Source organism: Xiphophorus maculatus, chromosome 9, assembly GCF_002775205.1.
Source record: "Xiphophorus maculatus strain JP 163 A chromosome 9, X_maculatus-5.0-male, whole genome shotgun sequence".
Taxonomy (NCBI): domain Eukaryota; kingdom Metazoa; phylum Chordata; class Actinopteri; order Cyprinodontiformes; family Poeciliidae; genus Xiphophorus; species Xiphophorus maculatus.
In genome coordinates, this window is record NC_036451.1 from 15,994,999 (window position 1) to 16,019,606 (window position 24,608).

The following is a 24,608-nucleotide window of genomic DNA, read 5'->3' on the forward strand; positions in this document are numbered from 1 at the left end:
AACCAACCTGAAGATTTTTTGATATTCTTTATGAGTGCTCCTTTTATCATATTCAAACATTACTATAATGAATTTGGACCTAAAGTGTAGTATCTCAGTGTTTAATTTTAGTTAATGTTCTGCCCAAATGAATGAAAATTACTGGTTTTAAAATAAAGTGTCTTCTTCATGTCCTCAAATGTGTTTCACTAATCAATGTCGCTCATCTTTGTATTTTTTTTATACTTTTGTGCAAACATCAAGCTCTTGACATCAAGGGTTTCAAATATAGATAAAATGAATTTATTACAGACTTAAATACACCACACTCATTTAAAAAGTTTACAGCTATAAACAAAGCCAAGTGATTAGGTGTAAACAATGCAAATGTGTGTTGACACAGCAGGGATGATGGCGTACCATTTATATCACTGTTTGGGGTTTGTTTCTGCATCTGTCTATTCTCTGATGCACTTTTTGCTTAATGAAAATCAAAGTTAAAGCGAAGCTACTTTTTTTCACATTACAATATATCCTTTCCAAATAGGGTTTCACTTTATGAATATCCATATTTAATAAGATTGTTCTTATATGTATAACTGAGATTTATTTACTTATTTAAACCGAGAAAGTTGCACAATGCTTCATGCGGCAAAGTAATTTAGTCATATTGACTCAGAATTAATTTTAAATGAGCTACAATGTTGGCTGGGTTTTTGTTGCTCATCATTTCTGTCCCAGACAGCCTTCTCCTTCCTCTGTCCTTCTCCTCCCTCTGTCTCTTTCATGTGTGTCAGATAAAAATCACCAAATATGAAAAGTAAATTCTGTAGGAAATGTTGGCAAACGGGTTTGGGCTAGATTGTGTATGAATATTTAATTTAGTCATAAAGCAGGGATTTAGTGCATTAATGGTTTTATCCACCTCTGACACTCCATTTCACTCTCTCCTTGTTCCTTTGGTTTCTCTCAGATTAGGTTGTTAGGACAGTCTGCTGTCTCGTCTGCAGATTGGTTCTTTTAATTACCATATTTATACTGATTAAAATAGTATGGATTTCTTTAGAGGGGTGGCAGTTGCCAGATTCATATTAGAAGACAATTTGTTAAACCGAAAATGAATTCTGCTTACATTCTAGAGAGAATAATAGAAACTTACTATAGAATCAGATAAAAACATTAATAGAGAAACAATGGTATGTCATTTGGTCAATGAAAAAATATCAAGTTTTCATTGTTTGGAAGTCTTTGCAAAGCTGATCTTTTTCCAGTTGTGGAGGTAATGGTCGTACTTTATTATGACCTACAGTAATAAAACATCCAGGAATAGAAGCACTGATCCAAGCTTTCTGCTCAGATTTTATGTCTAGAAAAAAAAAAAAAAGTTCTCTGCTGTAACTTTCCAGGCATTGTGGGTTAATTTGTGATTTCATTCTCCTCGGACTGCATAATTTCTGGCTAGACAAGAGAGACAGCTGGGCGCTTTTCACCTTTGACTCTCACCTGTAGTGTTTTTGACCTGATAACTGGCAGGTCCAGTCAGGAGTCACTTCTTGGAAGTATCTGTGGATTTTGGACGGATAGATTTTCAGTAATAATTGTTGACTAATCAATTCTATTCAAGTTTGGTTTAAAATCAATAACGAGTCAATCAAATGTGGGTTAAAGTAAATGTTTTTTTTAAGCTAATGTAATGTCTTGGAATCAATTTTACTTTTAAACAATAATCTATTCTTTATTGATAAAACAAACAAAATAACAAACATTAACATAGAATTTAAGCTAATTAGGAGTTAGGAGGAGGTTACTAGTTTACCAGAATACAAAAAGTAAAAGCTTATGTCTCCTAATTCTAAATTATAAGGCCTAACTTTAATAAAAGACAGAAAGTCAGAATGGCAGATGAAATCAAATTCTCAGAATCATATCTCACAAAGGAGGAACAGTAAAATACAGTGTGTCCCCTGGTTGAGGTCCAACTCTCATTTCAACATCCTTCTCAGAGGGATCAACATAGAAAACTCTTTGTCTGTAAAACTTAGAAGGATCAGTTATCTCCATTTTTTCATTAAATTGTATTGTGTTTTGTTTTTATAATGTGGTTCCTTATTTTTTTATTATTTATGTAGTTATATTTTTTATTTTTATGCAACCAAACCAGAGAAACATGTTGCACATTAGATTTTCTTATCATAGACTTCTTATGCTTTCTTGCCCCAATCCTGGTTTGACTTAATCTGCGGTTCTACGAGGCCATTTGGACTGACATGCAAAACAATTTCTGAATGTTAAAGTTCTGACCCGGGTAGAGGGCGTTTTATTACAACAGTCGGTGAAGCTCTCTCTATAAAAGAAGAAAAATGCATCTCAAATTTTTCTCTTCTGAAAACTTGCCTCCAGGCAGTGAAAGACAGTCGAGCTTAAATGGTTTCAGGGTTGTCATTCACATAGCAGCTGAGGTTCTTTGTATTTTCAGTAATCTGTTGCTGTGTATGTTCAGGGAAGTGAAGCTGGGCTGACTTCACCCAGTATGGGATTCCTCAGCTCTCAGCTATGTTCGATAAAGATTAATTCAATCCTATTTTCTGCCCTGAAATGCTTTTTCCTAATATTATTCTGTCTGAGTCAGTTTCCTCCTTCTTTCCTCTCTCTGTGTGAGCGAGTGTCTTCCTCCATAGGAACACTAAGCACCTTATCCATTTTGGGACTAACAAAAGCAGCAGGAAGAGAAAGTGGTGGTAATGTGTTGTAATTCTCTATCACAGATTCATTATCTGTGTTTAGGCGGTCCCAAAATGAACTACGCTCTCACTTTTCATTTGCTGGTTTAAGCGCAGTGCCACTGTTCAAGTCTCTGTGTGTGATGGCAAGTCTGTGAGAAAAGAAGTGTTAAAAAGTAAGGTAGTGTCTTGGAGAATGTTTAAGTTTTATTATGTGCAAGTGTGTTTACTATTTATTACACTAAACCTGTGCTGATAAAAATTAGAAGTTGGTGTGCAACGTTTTATTGCTGAAATCCTCCAGAGGAATGTCTGGCAACGTCTGAGTGATTGTCTAATCAAACTAATCTAATAAGGTTTCAACAGGTCACATCAGCTTTCCCCTCTAATTTGCCATTTTCTCCTTACATTAGTCTACCTCAAAGCTTTTTGCTTAGCTGAAACAAAAACTGAATTTTGGCTTAATTTACATTATTAAAAAAGTTTTTGATTCAATTTGTGTTGGAGGAACGTTCATCTTTATGTGACGTTACAAACTCACATAGAGATGAGTTTGCTATTTGACTTTAATAGAGGCTCTATGTAAATGCATGATAACTGATGACTATATTACGGTATTTAAAATTAACATGACAAATGTTTAAATGTTTAAAGAGGAATACTTAGGTTATTAAATTATTTGAGTCTTGTATATCCCTCTATTTATATTACCCAAAGTAATAACTAGTATAAGGCTGTTTTTTATTGTAGTTGTGTTATATCAGACTGAAAACTTTAGAAAACTCCAACCTTACTGTGTTATTTTATTAAGTTGGTTAAAAAATCCGTATTACAAGTCAGGAAATATTTTTTTTTTTCCAAAATTATTGTTTTCCCAATTTGTTGAAAAACGTCAAATAACTGAAGCATTTTTCAGTATTCAGCATTAAATTCATGCTTTACTTTTTAAGTAAGTGACTGATGGATATGGTTGAGGATCTTTCATGGTGGGGATTCAATACAAGCCAAGAACTCATTTTTTGTGCTTAAATCACACTTTTTATTTACATAAGTGCCACAATTTTAATGAAGAAATCATTCACCAAACACAACCTGCCTCACTATTTTATCTTAGTCATTCTGAGTTACCTACTTAGTCACTTGTCTATCTGTCTTATTTCTCAATTTTCAAACCCACTCTTCAAGATTATGTATAATCCATACATTTCAAAACCTGCAGACTTTAATGTTCAGTTTTTTGTAAACCTTTGCCTAACTAATCAAGTCAGTATGTTTATGTCAATCTTTACATTATCTTAGTTCTGTGGTCATACACACAGCAGGAAGAAATACCTTTTTAATAAAAGAAGAAGCATGGAGAATGGCCATCTGCCTTGCACCATAGGGAGATTTAAAAAGGATTTTCCTGAGAAGATATAGCATGTTTCTGCTATGAACAAACACATTATTAATTACAGGTGATTCTTTTTTTGGTGTAGTACCAACACCTGCTCTGTATTTATGTAGAAGGTTGGTGGGTTAAAGATATGTGGGTATAAATCTGTGTGAGCAGAGTGCATGATCCCTGTTTGAGTCTCGTGTTGTCACAGTGACCTCTGCTGCTACGTTGTCACCAACCTCAGCATCCTTACCCCTTTAATAACCTGCAGTCTGACACTGGTTTCTGTTCCCACATACCTAGTAGCCCATTTAGGATGAATGTTTTACAATTTTTTTTGAATTGTTTTTTCTGTATTTTTTTTTGTGACAGGTTGACAGCTCATTTTGCAGAGGTAGGAGAATGAGGCTCGGTTTAGTCTGTCCCTAGTTCAGAGTTCTGTGTAGTGTTTGTTTTTTAGTCTGGTCTTAATTTTAGTTTAGCCTTTTTTCCTGCCACTCAACAGGGACAGATTTGAGGGGTATGTGACTTGCTGTGACTAATAGATTCTCTCTGTTGAGCTGGAAATCTGTGCAGCTCCTCCAGAGTTATCCTGGGCCTCTTGGTTGCTTGTCTGATTAGAGAGTTGTTCCATGCTCTTTTCTTTTTTTGGCTGACAATTGTCTATAAGCTGTCTTAAGCTTGGGATATTTTATAACCTCACTCTCCTTTAAACTTCTGCATAGCTTCATCCCTGTCTGCCTGCTTTGCTGATTGGTCTACATGATGCTGCTGCTTGTTCAGTAATGTACTCCAACAAACCCCTGACGCCTTCACATGGCTCCATGTATACTCAAATGAAATCACGAACAGAATCCATTTACTGATGAGGTGACCTTTCAATGTATTTTCTTTAAGGCTATGAGAGAAACGGCAGCTGAACAAAGTCACACTATGTGTTAGCTATAGGCTAACTAATAGCTAACTAAAGCAAGTGTCTAGCAGCTTCATGAGAGAATTTTTCTCTACAATGCAGAGCTGTCTTCAAGGAGAAAAGCCTCCAAGTGTGCTGCTGAACTTCTCTTTGCTCTCTCCTCCAAAATGGTCAGAATGGGGCTTGAATGTTAATGACGTCCATTGTTGTAAATGTTGCAGCTGACTTTGACCCACCCGCACTGTGTCACACACTCACTGTCACACTCCTTATACATAAGCACAGACCCTTCATCCTCTCCTTGGATGTGAAGATCTTCTTGGCTCAGAGAGTGGTAGATGAGGAACTCTGAGGTGTTGATTACTTACAGTGCTCAGGAGTCAAGTATCTGTCTACGATCTGCTATTGTATATCCATGTGGGCTTGCAGCTGATTAACAAGGGGAGCCAAAACCTAACACTTCCTCCAGACTCCTTACCTGCAGGAGAGATCAAGTGTAAAATTGGACACTTTATTGAAACACAACACCATACGTACAGATGCTCAACACAGAAACACAGTAATGGGCAAAGAGTCCTTACAAACCAAGGCTTATCTTAACGGTTCTACCATTTTCTTAAGAGGGTATTTAGAGTTTGATAGTTTCTCCTACAGTTTTTTTCTTCTCTTTGATATTAAGATTCATTTTCAGTGACCACAATTTTGCTAAAATGACCTGCACTCTATGAATACATTTGTACACATTAAGTCCATGTCTTACTATTAAGCAGATGCTAGTTTTATTCAAAGGTGTAAATCAATTTCATACATGTGAGATAAATCAATATACTTCTGCAATACTAAAATATTAGAATTGATGAAGGTATTGATTACCGTTTTGTGACATTTATCTTGCCTTTTCTTTTTTCTTCCAGCAACAAAGACGTCTGGACCTGCTAACCATCACCAATTCTGGTAAGTCCCTGGGATTTTGTTTCCCTGGCTTCATTCTCACCTGCAATCGACCCAACAGAGCAACACCTCGATGCAGAAATAAACATAATTTGCTATGATCTCCCCCCCCCCAAAAAGCTCAATATCAGCCAATGCTCAGAATCATAAGTTGTTTTTTTTCCTGCTCTAAAACTTGGTTTGATATTGATTTGAAATGATGAAACGTGCCAGCAAAACTGTGAGACCCACTTTGAGGTGTTAAAAGGAAGAACATGCTGTTTTCTGGGTGCTGTCTGCACATATCTGCACAGTTGGACGGAGGAGTAAGAGCAGAGACAGCTTTGCTTGTGCTGTGAAAAGCCTTGCAGCAGGACCACTGCTGAGTTGATGCCTCCTGATCTGGTTTTTGAGCCTGTTTTAAGGGGGCTGTCTGTGGCTGTGATGTGGTAAATGTCAGAAGATCGCGGATTTTTAAAGTTGCAATGTGCACTGCATACATTTTTTGAAGAAAAAAAAAATCTGGCAGTATTTTTCCACTTCTGTCTGTCTGTGTTTTTGTGGTCTTTGTGGGTGGCATATTTAAAGCCTGACTACTGTTAATGTACAAGAAATCATTATCATGAACCTTTATGTCTAAAAACTGGGTTTAAAGGATGGATGACCCTTTAATATTGTCAAACTCTGTATTTTAAAAGTTTTGAATGGGGCGGGACATATACCTGTCTCAATAAGCAATAAATCAATTCATCGCGTGATAAATTAAAATAAACTCAATCATTTCCTTTTGCATAATTTATGGTTTTTCTCTTTTCTTTCTTTCTAAAGAAATCTGGATGACAAAAATCTTCAGTCTGGTGTTTTGGTCTCAACTAGATTTTGAATAACAATTTTGCTCAGAGAGACTTCATAATTCGTTTTAGTTATTATTTCAATTGTTTTGTTATTATTTCAATTGTTTTGTTTATTTATTATGAACATTTAAAATGTCTTCCAATTCCAGCATTAAATTTTCAAAAGAATTAAAAGTTTATTAATCTGTTAGAGTGTGTTCTTGCATTATTATCATGTGGAAGTAGAGCGGGTGCCATAATCTACAGAAGCTGTTAGTCCTTGTCGCAGCTGTCCGTAGTTTAATTCTCAATCTTGGGACCTTTGCTGCTCGTCTTCCTCATTTCTCTCTCATTTCCTGTCTCACGACAGTCAATACAGGCCACTTCTGCCACAAAATACTTAAAAATATATCAGAATTTTATTAGAAACTTATAGGAACACAAACTTTTAATACTTGTCAGGCTTTGCCTGGACTGATACTTGTGTTGAAATATTTTTTTTTTCTCACTTAACCTTCGCTTTTATCATCTTCACAGTCAATATATACAAATATGGTGATCTGATTTAAGCCACGTATTTGCATTGCCTTCTTTGTGTCAATATTTAATCAACAGACACACAGCCTAAATCTCTCCTTAAACACCTGCTCGGTTTCTGTCACACCTTTAAGGAACCAGGTTCTGTAAAAGTAAAATAAAAATAGTTCTGTGTTACATGGCTTCTTTCTGAACTCACTTATGTCAAGGGATTATGTTAAGTTGTGAATTAAAGATGCTTTTACATCCAAATGTACAAATTTCCATTACTCTGAAATTCGTTGACATGCCTTCACAAAAATACCAGAGGTTTTGACGATTTGTTGAACATGCCCTGTTCTCAGTTTGCTTTTTACATAAATCACTCCTGCTCTACTATGTATTTATCTTGAGTGATGATGAGCAATACATGTTACTATGACAACTTCAAACAGTATTTGCATGAAGATAAGAAAAATGTTGCAATTATAACCATATTTTTCCCTGTACTTTAACAGATCTCGTTATGACTCAGCACACAAGCCTGTTGTTTTTGTTTTGTGCAAAGTAGTTTGAACTGTGTCCAATGTGCAGCTCAGAAACACATCATGCAGTCAGCCATGCATATGGTGCTTTAAGTTTGACTGAAAGTGGGAACATGTCACAAAGTAGCTGCTCAGTTAGAAATCGTTGCCAGCTTCTTAGAGAGGCAGCTGTGTGAGAGAGGGATCCACTGAGATGGAGAGCGAGGAGAAGTGGGGAGAAACAGATGGCAACGGCGAGGAAGATACCGAGACCCATATGTCTAAAGTATCTGGATGATCTAATATGCTTTGATTAGAATAATGCGTATGTGAGGCTCATGGAGACCCAGTTAATTTAGCATGTTTACGTTGCAGCTGTTCCTCAGGTCCAGGGCAGAGGCAACACTCAGCTGTGGCCTTGACTGTTTGACAGAGGGCAACAAGGAATTTGGGAAAATATGAGTTTGTAAGAGAACCAGAACAACAACTTCATCTCCAATTGTGAAGTGAGAAGGAAAAATGGGCTTAACCCCTTAATGTGATGGCTAAATAAACATGCTGTCTGATTAGGCAACTTTCTGTGAAATGGCAAAGTGGCTTTCAACAGATTTTCTTGCTATTTTAAAAAGGAATTGATCTTTCCTGCTTTTTCAGCCACTTATTTTTCAAGTTTTAGTTAAATAATGGTTAAGGTGTCTTGCCTTTGTTACATCTTGTTTTCATTCTCATCTTAACTAAAGAAACATACTTATATAGGATATTTTTAAGGCATAACTAAGACCAAAATAATTTATACCACTGGTAGATTTGGATTTAAAGTAATACTTTAACTTTCTCAATGTTTTATTTGTGACTGAAAGTAATTTTGACTTGATTCTGATCGAGAATCTGTGGAGGAAGCCAAAGATTAGGGTGATGGCACTTTTAACCCTAAACATTTTGAGCTCATCACTTATATAAATCATGAATACTCCAGTGGAAATATGTAAAAATCTGTTCAGTAATAATAAGTTTTTATAGCATTTCTCTCTGTAAAAAAAAAAAAATCTCTGTAAGAAAAAAATCGAAATTGGTACTTTTATGAAGGTTTACATTTTTATTATCTTCGAAATTCTTGTTATTTTTGGTTAGAATCAAACTTGTTTTGTTGAAAGATAATTTCAAATCTCCCCCCAAAAAATCCTTGAAAAATAATAATTTTCGGCTTAAGTGCAATGTTTACTATTTTGAGCTTGTCGTACCTCAAAAGATTGTGAGTCATATCAGAAGTGGTTCAGATCAAAGCCTTTTCCAGCCAAGCCGTGTCTAAATCCGCTCCGCACTTTAAAAGAACCTGAATCTTTTTATATGGATCGATGGAGCTGATAACCTCCTCTGAAAGGGCACGCCATACTGCGTACGGCCAGATGGCCAATCTTTGGAGTTTTGGTAGTTCAGAAAGTTTTAATATCTGAGATGTACTTGTCCTGGCACAGTTTCTCATGTGTCTGTATATGAGTCACTGATCCTGCAGAAATAAGTGAGTCACACTGATCTACCTCACAATGAAACATTTTCTACCTGTCTGGGTGAAAAATTACAGCTGTAATATTTTTGCAATTTATTTTTAAAGTGACTGTTTTTTGGAAACGTCTATTGGAACTGGAAGTTTGAATTGTACAATTTATAACAATGTCTAAGTTTAATTTTTCTCAACAATTTAGTCTTATTTGTGTTTTATACTCTATTTATCTGATAATGTTATTCAAGCCTTAATGTGACTTTGATCGAGAACCTCTTGATTTTATAATAGGAAAGAAAATATGCAACGTTATAACTTCTATTTTTCAAATCAATGAAAAATTTACTTTCACTTGAGTGAAACAAATGCTGAGTGTACACATCCATATTTTATATTGATACAAGTTGCAGTTTTACAGATGTGTACAGTGAATCTTTCGCTGAAATCCCTGATAATATGAGACTTCCTTTATACACACATGTAACTGCTTATTTTAACAGTTTGAACTCCAAATACAGCTTAATACACACGGTGGAAAGTTATTTCACACTAGCTTAGGAGCTAACATCCGAGGTGATATGGATCTTCAGTCTTGGGTGGGTACAGCCAGTCACTGCCAAGGAAAACAAATGGTGCTCCTGGATTGGCTGGTTTGTAAATTCCAGCTGATGATGTGTCAAGTAGCATTGCATTTGTGAATAGCTACATTTTGTGTGAATTACATAGGCTACTACAGAAAAAGCTGCAAATACTGAATTAAATGAAAATTCTCAGATCTGTCACCACAAACAATTACTTTGATGTCCAATTTGCTACATTTTCCAACTGGATCAAAAATATTGTTCAACTATTGCTTATGAAAGTTGAACCTAACCAACTGGGAAAAAAACAACAACTCAACGATGGTTTAAAAAAGAAAAGAGGAAAATTTCATCACTGTAATGATGAAAATTTGTAACACATTATGTGATAAATTGATCCCGTGTTGGGCTGCGGATCCAGCCAGAATGTGCTCCCTGCTTTTTTGCAGACACAACCAGAATAACCTGCAGAATTTTAAATGACTAATTTATAATCCTTATTACTCGTGACTTTAATAACCTTTTAACCTGTGTGCTGTGGCACCGACTCTTCACAAAAATTTGTCAAGAATTTTACTTCAATAAGAACATAGATTAATTATTTCTTACCAACTATAGCATAGCTTATTATTATGTTATTATTAACAGAATAAGTTAGTATTTTTAGTCTCTCTATTTTTTAGTCTCTCAATCCACAAATTACAAGTCTTTCTGAGTATGAGTGAAACTTCTGCATGAAAGCATTTCCACGTCAAATTTAAATGAATGAATCCAGTTCATCTTTTTGAAATTCTAACTTTTTATTTCAGTTCAGTGTGTGTGGCAAATACTTACAACCTATGAAAATACATTTCCACAATACAGAGCTAACTAACAACAAGCTACTTTTCAGATACAACGGTTTAGGTTAGTACAGTGGCATGATTGTGCTCATCTTAGCTCTGTACTTTTTTGAAGCACGCTTCATGAGTTGACACCTGCCATCAAAGAAAAGCAACTCCAGTTAAGCTGAAATAAAGTTAAACTGTAGTACCAGCTCGATTATATTATTTAGGAAAAGGTGTAACGTTTAGTGAGGTCGCAAAGGGTCACACACAAGAAGCATACAAAATGTTTTTAGATCATACGTGCTCCTTGACACAGTGAAGGCAGTCACCAGTAATTCAAGGAAATGACTTGTTGAACATTTTGAAATGTTCAACATGTTCTTCATGTAGAAAAAAACTCCTGTGTTCTCCATACGTAACAGTGTCATTGTTCAAAGGAAACTTGAATGAGTTGTGACTAAACCAGAATTTTAAATGCGTTATTTGACCCAAATCAATTCAGTACCAGAGAAGGAACACCGCATCCACAGTGAAAGAAGGTGGTGGAGCTTCACGCTCTGTCATTACTTTTCTGGTGACGAGACGCAGGTTTTTGTCAAAGTGGATAAAAGTATGAATAGTTTGATGTGCAGGTGCAATATATTGCACCTGCTTCAATGCAGGAGTAATATATTGCAAATTTAAGGAACAGATTGGCTTTTCTTTCATTTCTGCTGTATAATGGAGCCATGAATGCTACACCTTGCTCTCACATCCTTGATAGTTTTAAATGACAAATGCCCAACATGTTTGCATGCAATCACTGAATTTGCTTTCCTTTGTCTTTAATGCTTGACTTTGTTTGAAAGGCTTTGAAATGTTGGCATTGCAGCACTGCCATCATTCAAGGCTCAGTCTTCACCCTCCACACAGGATGAAATAGCTTTCTGAATATTTCTTTGTTAGAATCTCCTTTCTTTGGCTGCTGTGGAGCTCGGTGTGTGGGTGTGTGTGCTGCGTAAATGATTGCAGGCCATTTTTCAGCCTGTTGTTGTGCGGCCTTGAAGAGAGGTCTATTATATCCTTAACTTGGCAGACATATTTCATCCTGACCTGCTTTATTACTATTCATTGCAGGTGAACGGACATGCTTGCGCACACACTGGGAACACAGTAAAGCTTATTATGTTCCTGTATGAAAACCAGGTGATTGCCTTAAGAAGAGTGACTCTGATAGGGAGACACAGACAGGACAGCCTCTCTCTCTCTACCTACAGATTAAGGAGTTCTCGCTCCTTCGCTTCCTTTCTTCTCATCATCCCCACACCTGTCTTTCTCTCTCTGTATGATGCTTCGTTGTGCTTGATTGGCTCAGCAGCATTCTCGTTAGCCGCCGTTATTTATTAATGATCTTATTTAATCACATTGCTGTTGTTGTGTGTTAGCAGAAAAATGCTGAATTTTTTTTCCCCCTCTGTACTCGATCCATCGTTACCTTTTCACCATCTTTTCATCACTGCATGGGCAGCAGTTGGAATCACAGGGTGTGAACAAACTAATAGGCTCTAGTGGCTTTATAACGCACTGTGTCCGAGAGGGAAAATCTGATTTGATGAGGATTCTGCCCCTGCTGTTCTGTTGGTCTCTGTTTCTAATGGTGTTCATTAGCTACTCTAAAGAATGAGTCACCCTTAAACATCTATTCGCACAGGATATAGCTGTAGAAAACTGAAATAAAACTAACTTACAGAAGGAAAGAAGTCACTGAAAAGCATTAGGTGGCTAACTTTATGTATATGTTCAAATAAAACCAGCATTTTATGTACATAGTATTGGTACCCTCTTTTTTTGTCTAAATCTGCTTAACTTTTCCTGTTTATTTGTTATGATTACCGAAATGCCAAAATAAAGAGGGAGAAAGATATTTTCAGATGTTTTCTTATTTCCTTTCAAATCAAAATTTCAATCATAACTTTTTCACAATAGTTTGAACTTTGTTCTATCTTTCTTTTTTTCTTTTTTTTTTTTTTAAAAGTTAAATTTAAGGGACAGCTTGTTTGCTCTCACCTTTCCATCTCTACCCACAAATTTTCTGTTGGATTAAGATCAGAGTTTTTTTGATGGGCACTCAAAAACATTGACTTTGTTATCCGTTGTAACTAATTTGGTGAAATGCTTTGTATTACTAATCTGTAACTGCCTCCTTATATTTTGACATACCATTTCTTAGTATTTGTTGTATTTCTCAGTATTTCTTAGGCTTGCATGTTCCTTTAGCCTGGTAAAATCCCCTTGTTCTAAACTTGGCACAGAACGTCTAGATCCTCGGCTTTTGAGAAATGATTAGTTGCTGGAGGCGTGGCAGAAGTTTTAAGTGATTGGATCTGATTTTACCCAGTGGCAGACATTTGGCTATGATATATGTAATGCAGCAGCTGCATGAAGCATGCAGTATAAACTTCCACATGGGGAGTTAGACCACGCCATCTTTGCCAGCAATTCGATGTGTTATGCATTCCTCTTGCTACAACTTTAATTATTCAATATTTTGAAGCGTGGCCAATATGGAATGAATGGCTTCATTCACTTCCTCCACTGCCATTGTCTACAACCACATACATAAGTAGGCAGACTACAATTCTTTAACAGCGCAGAAAATCGACATCATTGTTCACAACTCCTCCTTCTGCTCACTGATTGGTCCAGTTGAAATTCTGCTGGAGAAATTCAGCTCAATAGGAGAAATCCTAGACTGGTTTCGAGAGATAAAGGAACCAGACTTGTGTGTCCATCTGATAATGCAGAGGTATTAGCTCATCTGCTTTGACAAGCATATGACCTAATATTGACCCATCCTTTTCAGCTTTAACAGCTTCAACTCCTCTGGGAGGTTTAGGAAGGTTTTATGCAATTTTTAACTATATTTCAGAAGCTCATCAGACACTGATCTTAGATGAGAAGTCTCTGCTCTAGTTTATCCTGAGCGGGACCACCCAGTCCATGTCTTCCAGGTCTTCAATCATCTATGTCTTTTTGGGCCTTTCTTTCTGTACTGTTGCACACTGATGTTGGAACCAGATAATCCTAATACACTGGGAGCAAGAACTTCTCCAAAATGTTTTTCTTTGCTGAAAAATTCAGACCTTCCTTCACTCAAACTAAGGATGAGAACTGAAAAACAGCAAGGCAACGTAACCACCTCTCCAATGAATGTAATACTTGACACAAATCTATCAAGTAATTGCTGCAGCAATTTTCTGTATCAGTTGAGTAGCTGTTGGCTCCCTTCACACTATGCTTCAACATCTGCAGTTTCTGTTGTTCCCAGTTGGTCACAATTTGAGATAGTATAGCTAAAAGTTGAATGTGGGATAGTTAGTTGTGTAGAAATTTCCCAAATAGTCCTATCTCAGTACCACGTTGGAATTCACTCATCTCCTGAATGAACAAAGTCTTTTACAAATATTTATAAGCAACCTCTGTGTGCTGCGACATGTGAATTCATTGATTTGGATAGGTTAGCATCCAAATTTGGCAACATAGTGTATGTCGCCAAAAATGCATGTTTCCTTTTATGTATGGCTAGCAAATGACAAGACCCTGTTGATCTGTTTAATTAATAGCCAGTTTCATTGGTTGAAAAGCTAACTGGAGCATGAAAACTCTCTGTAAAGTGTTAATATTCTCCACACATGCCATAGGACTAATACTTGCAAACACTGATAAAAAGCCACAAAAAAAACACACACACTGCATCTCTACCCTCCCTCCTTCTCATTTCACACAAAGTTGCACACACACTCCCACACGCAGACCCACTCAAACCTCACTCGGCCCTCTTTAATTGGACACTTGAGCAGCGCACGACTGCATCTGGCTCCTGTTGAACACAGCCTGACATTTCAGACTGCTGACCTTTCCAGCCTCGCCACAGCTAAATAATGATTAGTCCTGGCAACTGTTCCACCGCAGCACCATACATGTACAAATAACACACGCTCACAGGTGCAAACTGCACAAAGCAAAACAACAGCAGCACCTGCACTGGAGCCTTTGTCTTTTCACAGTGAGAAAATGGGGTGCAGACATTGATTTGAGAGGTCATTGTCATTCTTTCGGTTTATCGATTAGACTGTCCTTTTCCATATCTGCTGTGAGCACCCAATAATGTGTTGTTCTAAATTAACTCTGCTTGCCTCTGTTTAGTTTCACTTTCCCCCTTTATGCACGCTTAGCATACAGTGGAGAAAAAAAAAAGGTCAATCATATTCATGAGATCTGCGCCGATTGGAGAGGATGGTTGTGTCTTGAGTGTGTGTGTAGGCGGGCGTGGGTGTGTGTGTGTGTCTACACACTAGCCTTCTTACTTTTGGGTATAGGCGCAGAAGCATGCAGTGCATGTGTTTAAAGCTATGAAGTAGCATGGAGATAATAGGCAGTCCTCAGATCTCCTGCAGTCTTTTTTTCTGCCTTTCATTCAGTCTTTGTATCTCCTTTCCCCTGCTGATTCCATCAGATCATAATAGAAATATTCTTCATTAAAGCTTTTCTCTTTTAAAGATGTGTTTTGTGTTTAATGCATGTTTTCCTCAAGGGAAAACCCATCGCTGAGGTCAGAAGCCACATTCTGACCTATATTTGAATTTGAGATAAATAGACTAAACATATTTTAATGTAGTAATATTCTAACTTGAGTTAAAAGAACTTTCTTAGACTATTATAGTTCTCACAATGAGGGCTTACATCTGCTGCAGTACATAAATGTGCTAATTGAAATGCATGTCTTCCTACTGGATGTTCAGACACCAGCTGCTTGTCTTTAGGACAGAAAAAGGCTAAGGAGGAACGTTGTAAATGTCCAAAATGTTCATGGTTGATTGCCACAGCATCACAACACATCTTTGAGCCAATTTGAGATTGTTAAAATCTGTTTAAATTTAGAAGCAGCATATTGTAGCACATGAACTCTAAAGCAAAACATGGATAAAACCTTCAAAACACTTACTGATTAACCACAAAAGCTTAAATATGAAGTTCTTCTTTAACTTAATTTGCCACTTGGTAAAAATAACAAAAGATGTTTGACTGGCACTGGTTGACCACATCTTTAGTAAAACTCAAAAACAATATCTCTTTAAACAATTCAGCTATATATGTTTGATAATGTTGAATAATTCTGGTTTTCTACATAGAAAAGGTTCTGTATAGTAGTATAATAATGAAGGACTGCTCTAAATATTGCCTTAACTTTTCTGTTACAGCTGTTTTGTCACACTTCAACAAACTAATTTTCCTATCAAAAACAAAACAAAAAATGTACCAAAAAGACACAAAAAAGACTGTGTAGTGTGGCCCCAGATTTGTTTTATAATTGATTCAATTTTGTTAAAATTGCTGTTAGTTTATTGTAGGCAAGTTGTTAAAGACAGCAGTACAGTGGAGTAATAAAAGCTCTCACTTAGCTGAGCCACCATTTTTTCTACCCCTGAGTGCGAACATTTAACATAGAAAATAATGAACATTTCTTAATAACGAACATTGCAAGTGATTTAATTTTAGTGATTTTGCTCAGGATGCTCTCAGTGTTGTCATGCTGAGAACTAGACTTGACGCCCTAAAATTCTCAAAATACACTCTTACAATTAAATTGAACAGGAATAAAAGTCTGACCCAGGTTATGCTTTCACTGGAATATGAGATACAATAGGGGGTTTCATACCAGGTTAGCTCTTAAAATTTCTCTGATTGCCAAGAGGGGCAACAGTTAATAAAAAACACACTATTAGGAATATAAGGAGCTGTAAAAAATGGTTGGGGCTCAGCTTAGTTGTCTTGTTATTGTCAGCTAAATCAACCCCCTGAAGCTAAAAACAAATCTAACCCATTTTTGCCACTATAGTGAAAATAAAGCACCTCTTTTATTTTCATTTGTTTTAAGTGCAGAGATAATTTTATTTCCTTGTATCCCGACTTCATCTTTCTCTTTGATGTCTCATCATCACTTTCACTTTTACATTTTGCACGATGTCTGCTTGAAAACAGCATAGTTGTTGGTTACTTTGAACGAAATTACCCTGACATGTAAACATTGCTAATGCATTGTTTTATACAATTTCTCCACCAATATCTTTCTATTACTCTTAGATAAAATTCTCAGCCAAACAAAAACATTCATCTATTACATCTATACATCTGTACATCTACGTCTGTGTTTGTAGTAGTTATAGTAGCACCATTGCTTTTCATAGGATGTATATTTCTATGTCTGTGCTAATTGCATTGAGGTTTGTGTCATTGCTTCTGCAGGAGCTGCTTGTATTAACTTCTGAAACCTTATGAAATACAGATTCATCAAGTCGGTGTCATTATTAACTTTACTTTGATAGAAAAAGATGCCTGTGTCAGTGCATTAATCTTTGTTTCTTCTTCCTGCAGATAGATGGAAAGTTATCCCCTTGTGCGTTAGAGGCTTTTTTTTTTGTTGTCTAGACTTTAATCAGCTGATCTTTATCAGCCAGACCAATTCCCCTTTGAGTTTAGATAAAATGGGGGAAAAAACATACATTTATTCATTAAGCTTTCATTTCCTGTTCATTTACACATCTTTTTGTAAAACACATTTTAAAGTTAAGAAAAGCAAAGATCTTGATGGAGAAGTTGCAGTTTTATTGCACTTTTTACCCACCCTTGCTGTATAATGTGGAGTTTCCCATTTATACTGGTCATTATTTTGTGACTAGTTTGAAATCTCTTTTCTTATATATAATTTTGCTTCCAAATGCATTTCTATTTCTGACCTGTAATTCAATAGTAGCATTCTTAATGTTTCTTTTCTTGCCTTCCTGGCCCAAGCAGTCATTAATGTTTGGGGCAGATATGATGTCACACTGTGTGAGAGAGCAGTCAATGTGAAACAAAAGGTCTTATAATGGAAAACAATAACTAAATAGTTAAGAAGTTTAGATTTTAAAATATAGTTTATTTAAATATATTTTTAAAATAAAATATATTTATTTTATTTAATATTTAATACTTAATTAACTTGCATATGGCCTTCAACTAACTAGAAAAATATCAGATATTTAACTTCTGATCAGGCGGCCCCCTAATTGAAGATGATCAACCTAACATTTGTCATTTTTTGATCATTAGCCAATTTCCAGGTACATTTCTATAATAATAATTTATCAGGACACTGTTGTGTTGATTTGAGTGATTTGTAACTTCAAAATGTTTTGTTTGTTCAAAATTTAAAATGTTCATAAATATATATTTAAAGTAATTTACAAAAACAAAACTCCATGTCATCCACCACCCAAAGATTTATCTTCAACAAAAAACAGGAGACAGGAGACGTGTAAACATTGTGTATTTTCTTAAATACACAATGTTTACACAGCAGAACATACAAAATTGTGATAGTTTCACACTATAAAAGTTGAAAGAAAGATTCCTGCAGACACCAAGTATTGTTGAGTTGTGTGTCCCTCCATTATCCTGTGCTGAACATAAACAGTCTCTCATAGCTAACTATAATTTCAACCTACAGAAACGAAAGAAGTAGAAGGTGAAAGAGACAAAAAGGAAAAGACTTAGGTGGTTCCAAAAAATAGGTTGGGGTAAATCACCACACCCTGATCAGATCCTGAATAAAACAGCAAAACATTGGTTCCTCCTCTTCTCCAACATCACAGCTGGCTGGAGGAGAACCAGCACCTCATCCAGCAAAGTCCCAAACCCAAAAGCCAAAATCTTCTTGTACTTCTTTGGGCCATAAATAAAACTTCAGTAGAATAGCTCTGGCTAATATGTACCCTGAACTGCAATCGCAGATTGTAGAACCCTCCAAAATTAAAAAATGATTCCAAACACTGTTTAAGTTGATTCAGATTTTTTGATGTTGTCCACCTGCTGGTTCACAGAACTTAGCTGAGGAATAATCTCTGAAAGGTCGTTATAGATGCTGTCTTGTTTCCCTTTTGTACACATGTAGAGATGTGGATAGCTATTACGGCAAGAATGAAAGTATTTATATGAAAAATAGCTATCAGCCTTTTGTGTAAATGAACAGCTGTGAAAACAACACTTCCCATTACTTGCACTAATTATATCCTTTCTTGGTAAATTTGCATATTTTATCTCCCTCCTCCTCATTATAGGGAGCCATGCTTCCATTTTGATGTATAAAAAATAAAACATTAAAAAAATATAAAAGATGGATAGATGGGAGGGTGGGGGTGGGGGCAGAGGATGGGAGACGGGTGCGCGCTGCCCGCCTCATATTGAGTATTTTCCAGTTGATTCTGTTGAAGCTTTCTCAACAGCGTAGCTAAATAAGCAGCAGCATGCTAATGAATGGAGAACGAGTGTGATAATTTACCAAAGAATGGAGGACTGTGAGAGATAGGAGTCAGAGAGGAGAGGGGGAGGACGGGGCGGGGTTGTTAGAGGCAACAGACTGCTGAAAATATTTATTTTCAAACAATTATTTAACACCTGTCACCCGTCTATATGCCTGATGGTTCTTTTCTGTCAAGCCTATATTCATAATACTTAAAGTAAATATTCCCTGTGTTGCAAATGTGGTAATTTCACGGACTGTACACACAGCCGGCCATGTGTTTCATGCTTTTCCATGCATAAAAGGGAGAGAGAGAGGCAGAGAACGTTTAACTGAGAGGACACTGAAATGACAATATACTTTAGAGGCGCAGACTGTTCGTCCTCCTTCTAAAAGGACGATGTGATGGAGGCAGTAAACAGTCTGTGTGCCGGCTGTGGGCTCTGAGATTATTTCTTTGTCACCAGCAGAGCCACCAGTGTTGCTAAGCACTGCTGTGGAGAAAATCCTCCAAGAGAGGACTGATTGGATTTTTGTTCCAGGGAGCCTTTTGTGTTAGCAGCATAGGGACTAGATAATAGAGGTTGATGCCACTTGGTCTCTGTGTTACGGCTGAGGATTGAGGTTTTTTTGGACTCTTGAATGTGTGTGTGTAGAGGTACAATGTCAGTCCTAACAGCTACTGGATCAATATTTGCAGTCTTTTGCATCATCTTAGCTCTGGAGCCCCTAGGATGCTAATTATCACAACATTTGGGCACTTGGCTAACAAACTTTTTTCTGTGAAGGAAAACTTAGTAGCCTACAAACTTTAAGGAAAATGTATCAATTTTCTGAAGAAAAGAAATGCTTCAGATTTGGGAGGTTTTTTCTTCTCTTCATAATTAGATTTGAGTATCTGCAGTTAAACACAGAATCTACCTGACCTGAAGTTTTTCATTCTATGTTCCTCAATCACTATTAGATCTGTGTACATATCCTCAACTATTCAAAAGAAAATTAATAATCATCAGGATATTAATGAATCTAACTGACTTTCTGTGGGCAGTCAGGTCAGACTTTATCTTCAACAAATTAATAGCAGACAGAAAACAACCTCCACAGCCTCTGTTTTAGTCCCTTCAATCCTGGAAATTCTTCAGCACGCCATGTCCTCTTGCTGTCTTGTTTGTGTCTGAATGACTTTGTACTGACCTCTGTTGGAGACAAAGGAATGATACAGATGTATATGTTTTTTACTGTCCAGTCATTCCTTGTGTTTGAATTTTGGCTGTTTTTGGAAACATTTTTTACTGGACATGTTTCTGTGGCAGAGAAAAGGAGGCACAGTTGTAAAGCTTTGTGCCTCGGGCCTTACAAATGCTGCAGCTGACATAACAATGATGCACAATACACCAAAGGAGATGCATGGCTTGTGACACACTATGCATTCAATTCATACCCTTTACACTACAGCACATTGTGTCACATTCAAGTTGAAAACTTAAGTGTGTCTCAGAGAAATTGTGAATGAAAGGCCAACATAAAGTAGTTGTTTTCAAAAGCTGGTATTAGAGGGAAAATGACTAATTACTTTATTTTTTCCTAATCAAGCTTTGGACAATGTGCAGTGTATTTCTTTTTTGACCCCCTTACTGTGATACCTCTAAATAATATTCAGTGCAACTTAGTTGTTTCAGAAATCAGCTAAATAGTAAATAGTCCACTTGTGTGTAAATGATCTCAGGATGAATTCTGTTTTTTTTTCTTCAGAGAGCAGAGAGATCAGAAACAAAGATGTGGAGAAGTTTAAATCACTGTTAGGTTAACAATAACCCAACCAGTGAGCACCTCATTAAATTCAGATCATTTTATCATTTCAAAATGAACAGATTATGGCAATAGCTGTAAACCTGCGAAGAAATAAGTGTCCACCTAAACCGATAGACAAGCAGAAATCAGAAAAGTATTCAGATGCCTGCAGTAACTCTGTAGATATCCACAGCTCAGATGAGAAATATGTTTACAGGAGCACTATTAGTCATCCACAACTATGTTTTATGAGAGAATTGCAAGAAGAAAGCAATTGTTGTGGAAAAAGCTAAAAAAAAACAAGACAAACTTGTACTTTCCCACATGCCATGCTGGGCCCTCAGCAAAAGACATTGGTCTGTAATGATGAGTTCAAGACTAAAGTTTGTATGGGTATGGATACACTTTGTGTTTGAGAAAAAAGTTATCAATTCATTTAGACTTAAGAGAGGAACCAAATTTTGGACTGGAAAATAAGCTTTTAAAACAAATGTTGGCGATGGATTTGCTTTTCTTAGACACAGAAGTCGCAACAGATTCACTCTGTATAAGTGAATCTGTACAGGTGAATCAATCTTCACCTCCTCCAAGTCTACCGTTAGATGAAGCAGTGATTCCGTGAAGGGATTTGAGATCAGAGACCTTGTCTGTCCTTGACTTCAGTTTGTGTGTGTTCCTGCTTGCATGGTGGTCAAATACGGGCCATTAGTTGTCAGATCACATTGCCCCTCAGTGTGCCCCCGCCCCTTATCATCCAATCCCCCACCCAGCTTAGCCCACACAGATCTCCAATCACCCCAGTGAGAAGCAAAAGCAAGCTGCTGGTTGGCCCCGATTTTATCCGCTATTATCTGTCAGATGCTGCACACCTTTGAGCTTGGCTACCCCTCTGGATGACGCGCGTTTTGTGGTCGCCGGTCCAATCCCAGCGGCTCCCTGCTGTCAGCAATGGCAGCGGAAAAGCGAAGGTCTCTGGCTGCTGGCGTCTCTGTCTGACAGCCTCCTTGGAGGAAGAAGTAAGAGAAAAAAGGAAAAGGTAGCAAAAAAAATGGCATTAAGATGAACAGCATCCTAACACACCAAAGCTGCCCACGATACATGTGCTGCAGCTCACCTGGCTTCCAGATAAGTGAAGATTAGAGAAGAGACAGTGGGAAAGATTTTACAAAATTCTTTCTAAAACTTGGTGGCAGCTTTGATAGTTTCCGAACTTCTCGTGATTTGTTTGACATTTTTGTTGCAAACATAGAAAGGAAAAAGATGGATGTTTTTTTACCACAAAGAAGCCGTTTTTTTTATACAGGTTTAATTCTTGTCTGTATCCTGTGGTCGATTGTTGACTGCATAAATAACAGTTTTGCAAGTTTTCTATCTAGTTAGCAGAGAATAACAGTCTGGTGACAGTGGTGGGATCAATACAGGTCTGTAGCAGGAGGTAAAGCGGCCCTAATGAACTGAATTGATTGGTGCTGAAATATGATCAGTATTTCTCTGGTGGTCATTATGTCCCTTATGAAGAAGATCAATGCCTCTGGGGTGAATCACTAAGTATCCACCGCATGGCAGAGGGGCCACTGCTGATGCTCTTCTAAATACATATTGAAGGATTTATTCACTGAGTCTGTGCCTCTGTTTCAGTTAAAGGTTTGTTTTCAGGCCCTGCCGCCGCAGTGCCTGCTGTGCTCGTGTGAGGCAGTGGTGTTCATTTCATGGACTATCACTTTTTAAATTGGTGAATGCTTTCTTCATGGCTGATTAGGAAATCTTGAACACCTAATTAAGAGGCATAATAAGCTAAAGTCTGGGATGCCTTTGAATAAGGCTGAAAAATGGACGGTAAACAGTAGTGATGGATTCTGAAAGTGAACTCATCATGTTGAAACCAGACAAGCACGTCTTCATGTCGCAGCAAACTCAGAGGATCCGTCGGGAAAGTTCTCCCTGCACGATTTTTCATCCCCGTCGTTAAATGATGGTTTTGTCTCACTGCTGGTTCTGTTTGCAACCTGCCTGGCTGAGAGCCTGTCATGCCAACAATCCTCACGCACCCACCTGTACCAGCATCTGTCCGGTCTGCAGACTGGAACAGGTGTTTTCTCTCCATCAGCTCTCTCACATTGTACACTTCATGCTCACTTTCAAGCACTGTACTCAGAACTGAGACTTTATCTTACACTTCATTTGTCTGTTTTTTGTCTCTCATGCGACGCATACAGGCGTTGTTAACTTCAGCTGTGCTTCCATCTGTCCGTCTGTCTGCGGGAACTCTTTATGATTCCAGTCACAAGGCTGCAATGATGACGTGTGTCTAATTTCATCATCGGCATCATTACTGCTATTATCCCATGTCTCCCTTTAATGCAGGCTAATGGATGACCAATAAAGATAGATGAGCCTGGCAGTGTGGAGCTAATAGACAGGACATGATGTCTGGCTTCTGTCCTGACTCGAGCTTTCAGCCGATCAACTTCCTCACGCAGATAAGGCTGCTCAATTTTTATCTTTAGTTGCTGCTCGCGTTTTAATGAATAGCTTTATCATCGGCTAATTAGCATGCCAATATTTTAGAACAAAATAAGAGTGGATTCTTTTTTTGTGCATGACTAATTATTGAAAACGGAGCATTCGGGGTTTAGTAAATGAACAGCAGCTGGGAATTTAATTCACGTAATGGAGAAAAACAAACACACAACACAAAAAGAGCACACAGCATCTGACATTTTGAGTGTCTTTCATTTTGGCAGGGAATGGAATTTCCATTTGATGAAAATCTTCTAAATAACCAAATGCGGGAAGTATTAATTGCTCATATATATATATATATATATATATATATATATATATATATATATATTTTTTTTTTTTTTTTTTTAATACAGAAAAATTGCAATTAATAAATTAAAACTGAACAAAACCTTTCAAAGAAAATTTTGTGAAATATAAGTAAATAGATTGACAAGGTATATCTTGGACACTTTTGATGGCTAATATACTCAAGTATATATGTGGCACATTTTGTTTTCCCTGTTTTGGTTGGACATTTTGGTTGGTGTGCTCCTGAGTGTTGAAGTGAGAGTGAACTTCATGGTATCTAATCGACTATTTAATTCCTTCGTGAAGAAAACTGAATCAGCTTGTGAGCTTGTTAAGGGGACTTAATTGTTAAGGGAACTTAAGATTTTAAATAATTTAAAATCAGTGATTCCACTGTATGTAAAATAGTAAACAAGTGGAGGAGGACATTCAAAACTACCACCATGCCCAGAACTCTCACCAAATAAATTCACCCTGAAAGCAAATTCACTCAGTAAGATGGTAAAGAAACCTCCTCAAGGGTCATCTTCCTAGAACTTACAGCAGCCTCTTGCCCCTTTACTGTTGAGGTTTACATTGTCATTTCCTCTGTGGGGTTAACAGTGTTTGTCTTTTTTTCCTTATTCCAAAATATTTACATTTACATTATATTTTTTATCATCTTATTGTTGAATATGCTGCATAACTCACATGACTCGGTCCGTTTAGATTGGGTTGAATTTCAGATTTCACCCTTTCTACCCTTGATTCAGCGTGTGAATGTGTGAATGACTGAATGCAGTGTAAAGTGATTTGAGGTCCTTTGGACTTGATAAAAATAAAGCGCTATACAAGTACAAGCTATTTACTATTTGATGTAGCCTTTGTAATTTTGTTGTACTTGCAGGAAGTCTTGCTTCTATAGAATGACAGTAAAGGCTTTTTATTATTTTGTATTCATAAACAGGCTCCCTAATTTCTGCAAAATTGTATTTCTCTCAA

At 37.0% G+C, this 24,608-nt stretch overlaps 1 protein-coding gene across 1 annotated transcript in view; it reads left to right on the forward strand.

Annotated features, from left to right (window-relative positions):
• The window catches only part of agbl4 (ATP/GTP binding protein like 4), a 303,108-nt gene that overhangs the window by 191,837 nt on the left and 86,663 nt on the right, over window positions 1-24,608 (forward strand). The window contains exon 6 of the mRNA XM_023339872.1: window positions 5,905-5,944. Within this exon, the coding sequence (XP_023195640.1) occupies window positions 5,905-5,944 (40 nt within the window). The remainder of the gene's footprint in view (window positions 1-5,904; window positions 5,945-24,608) is intronic.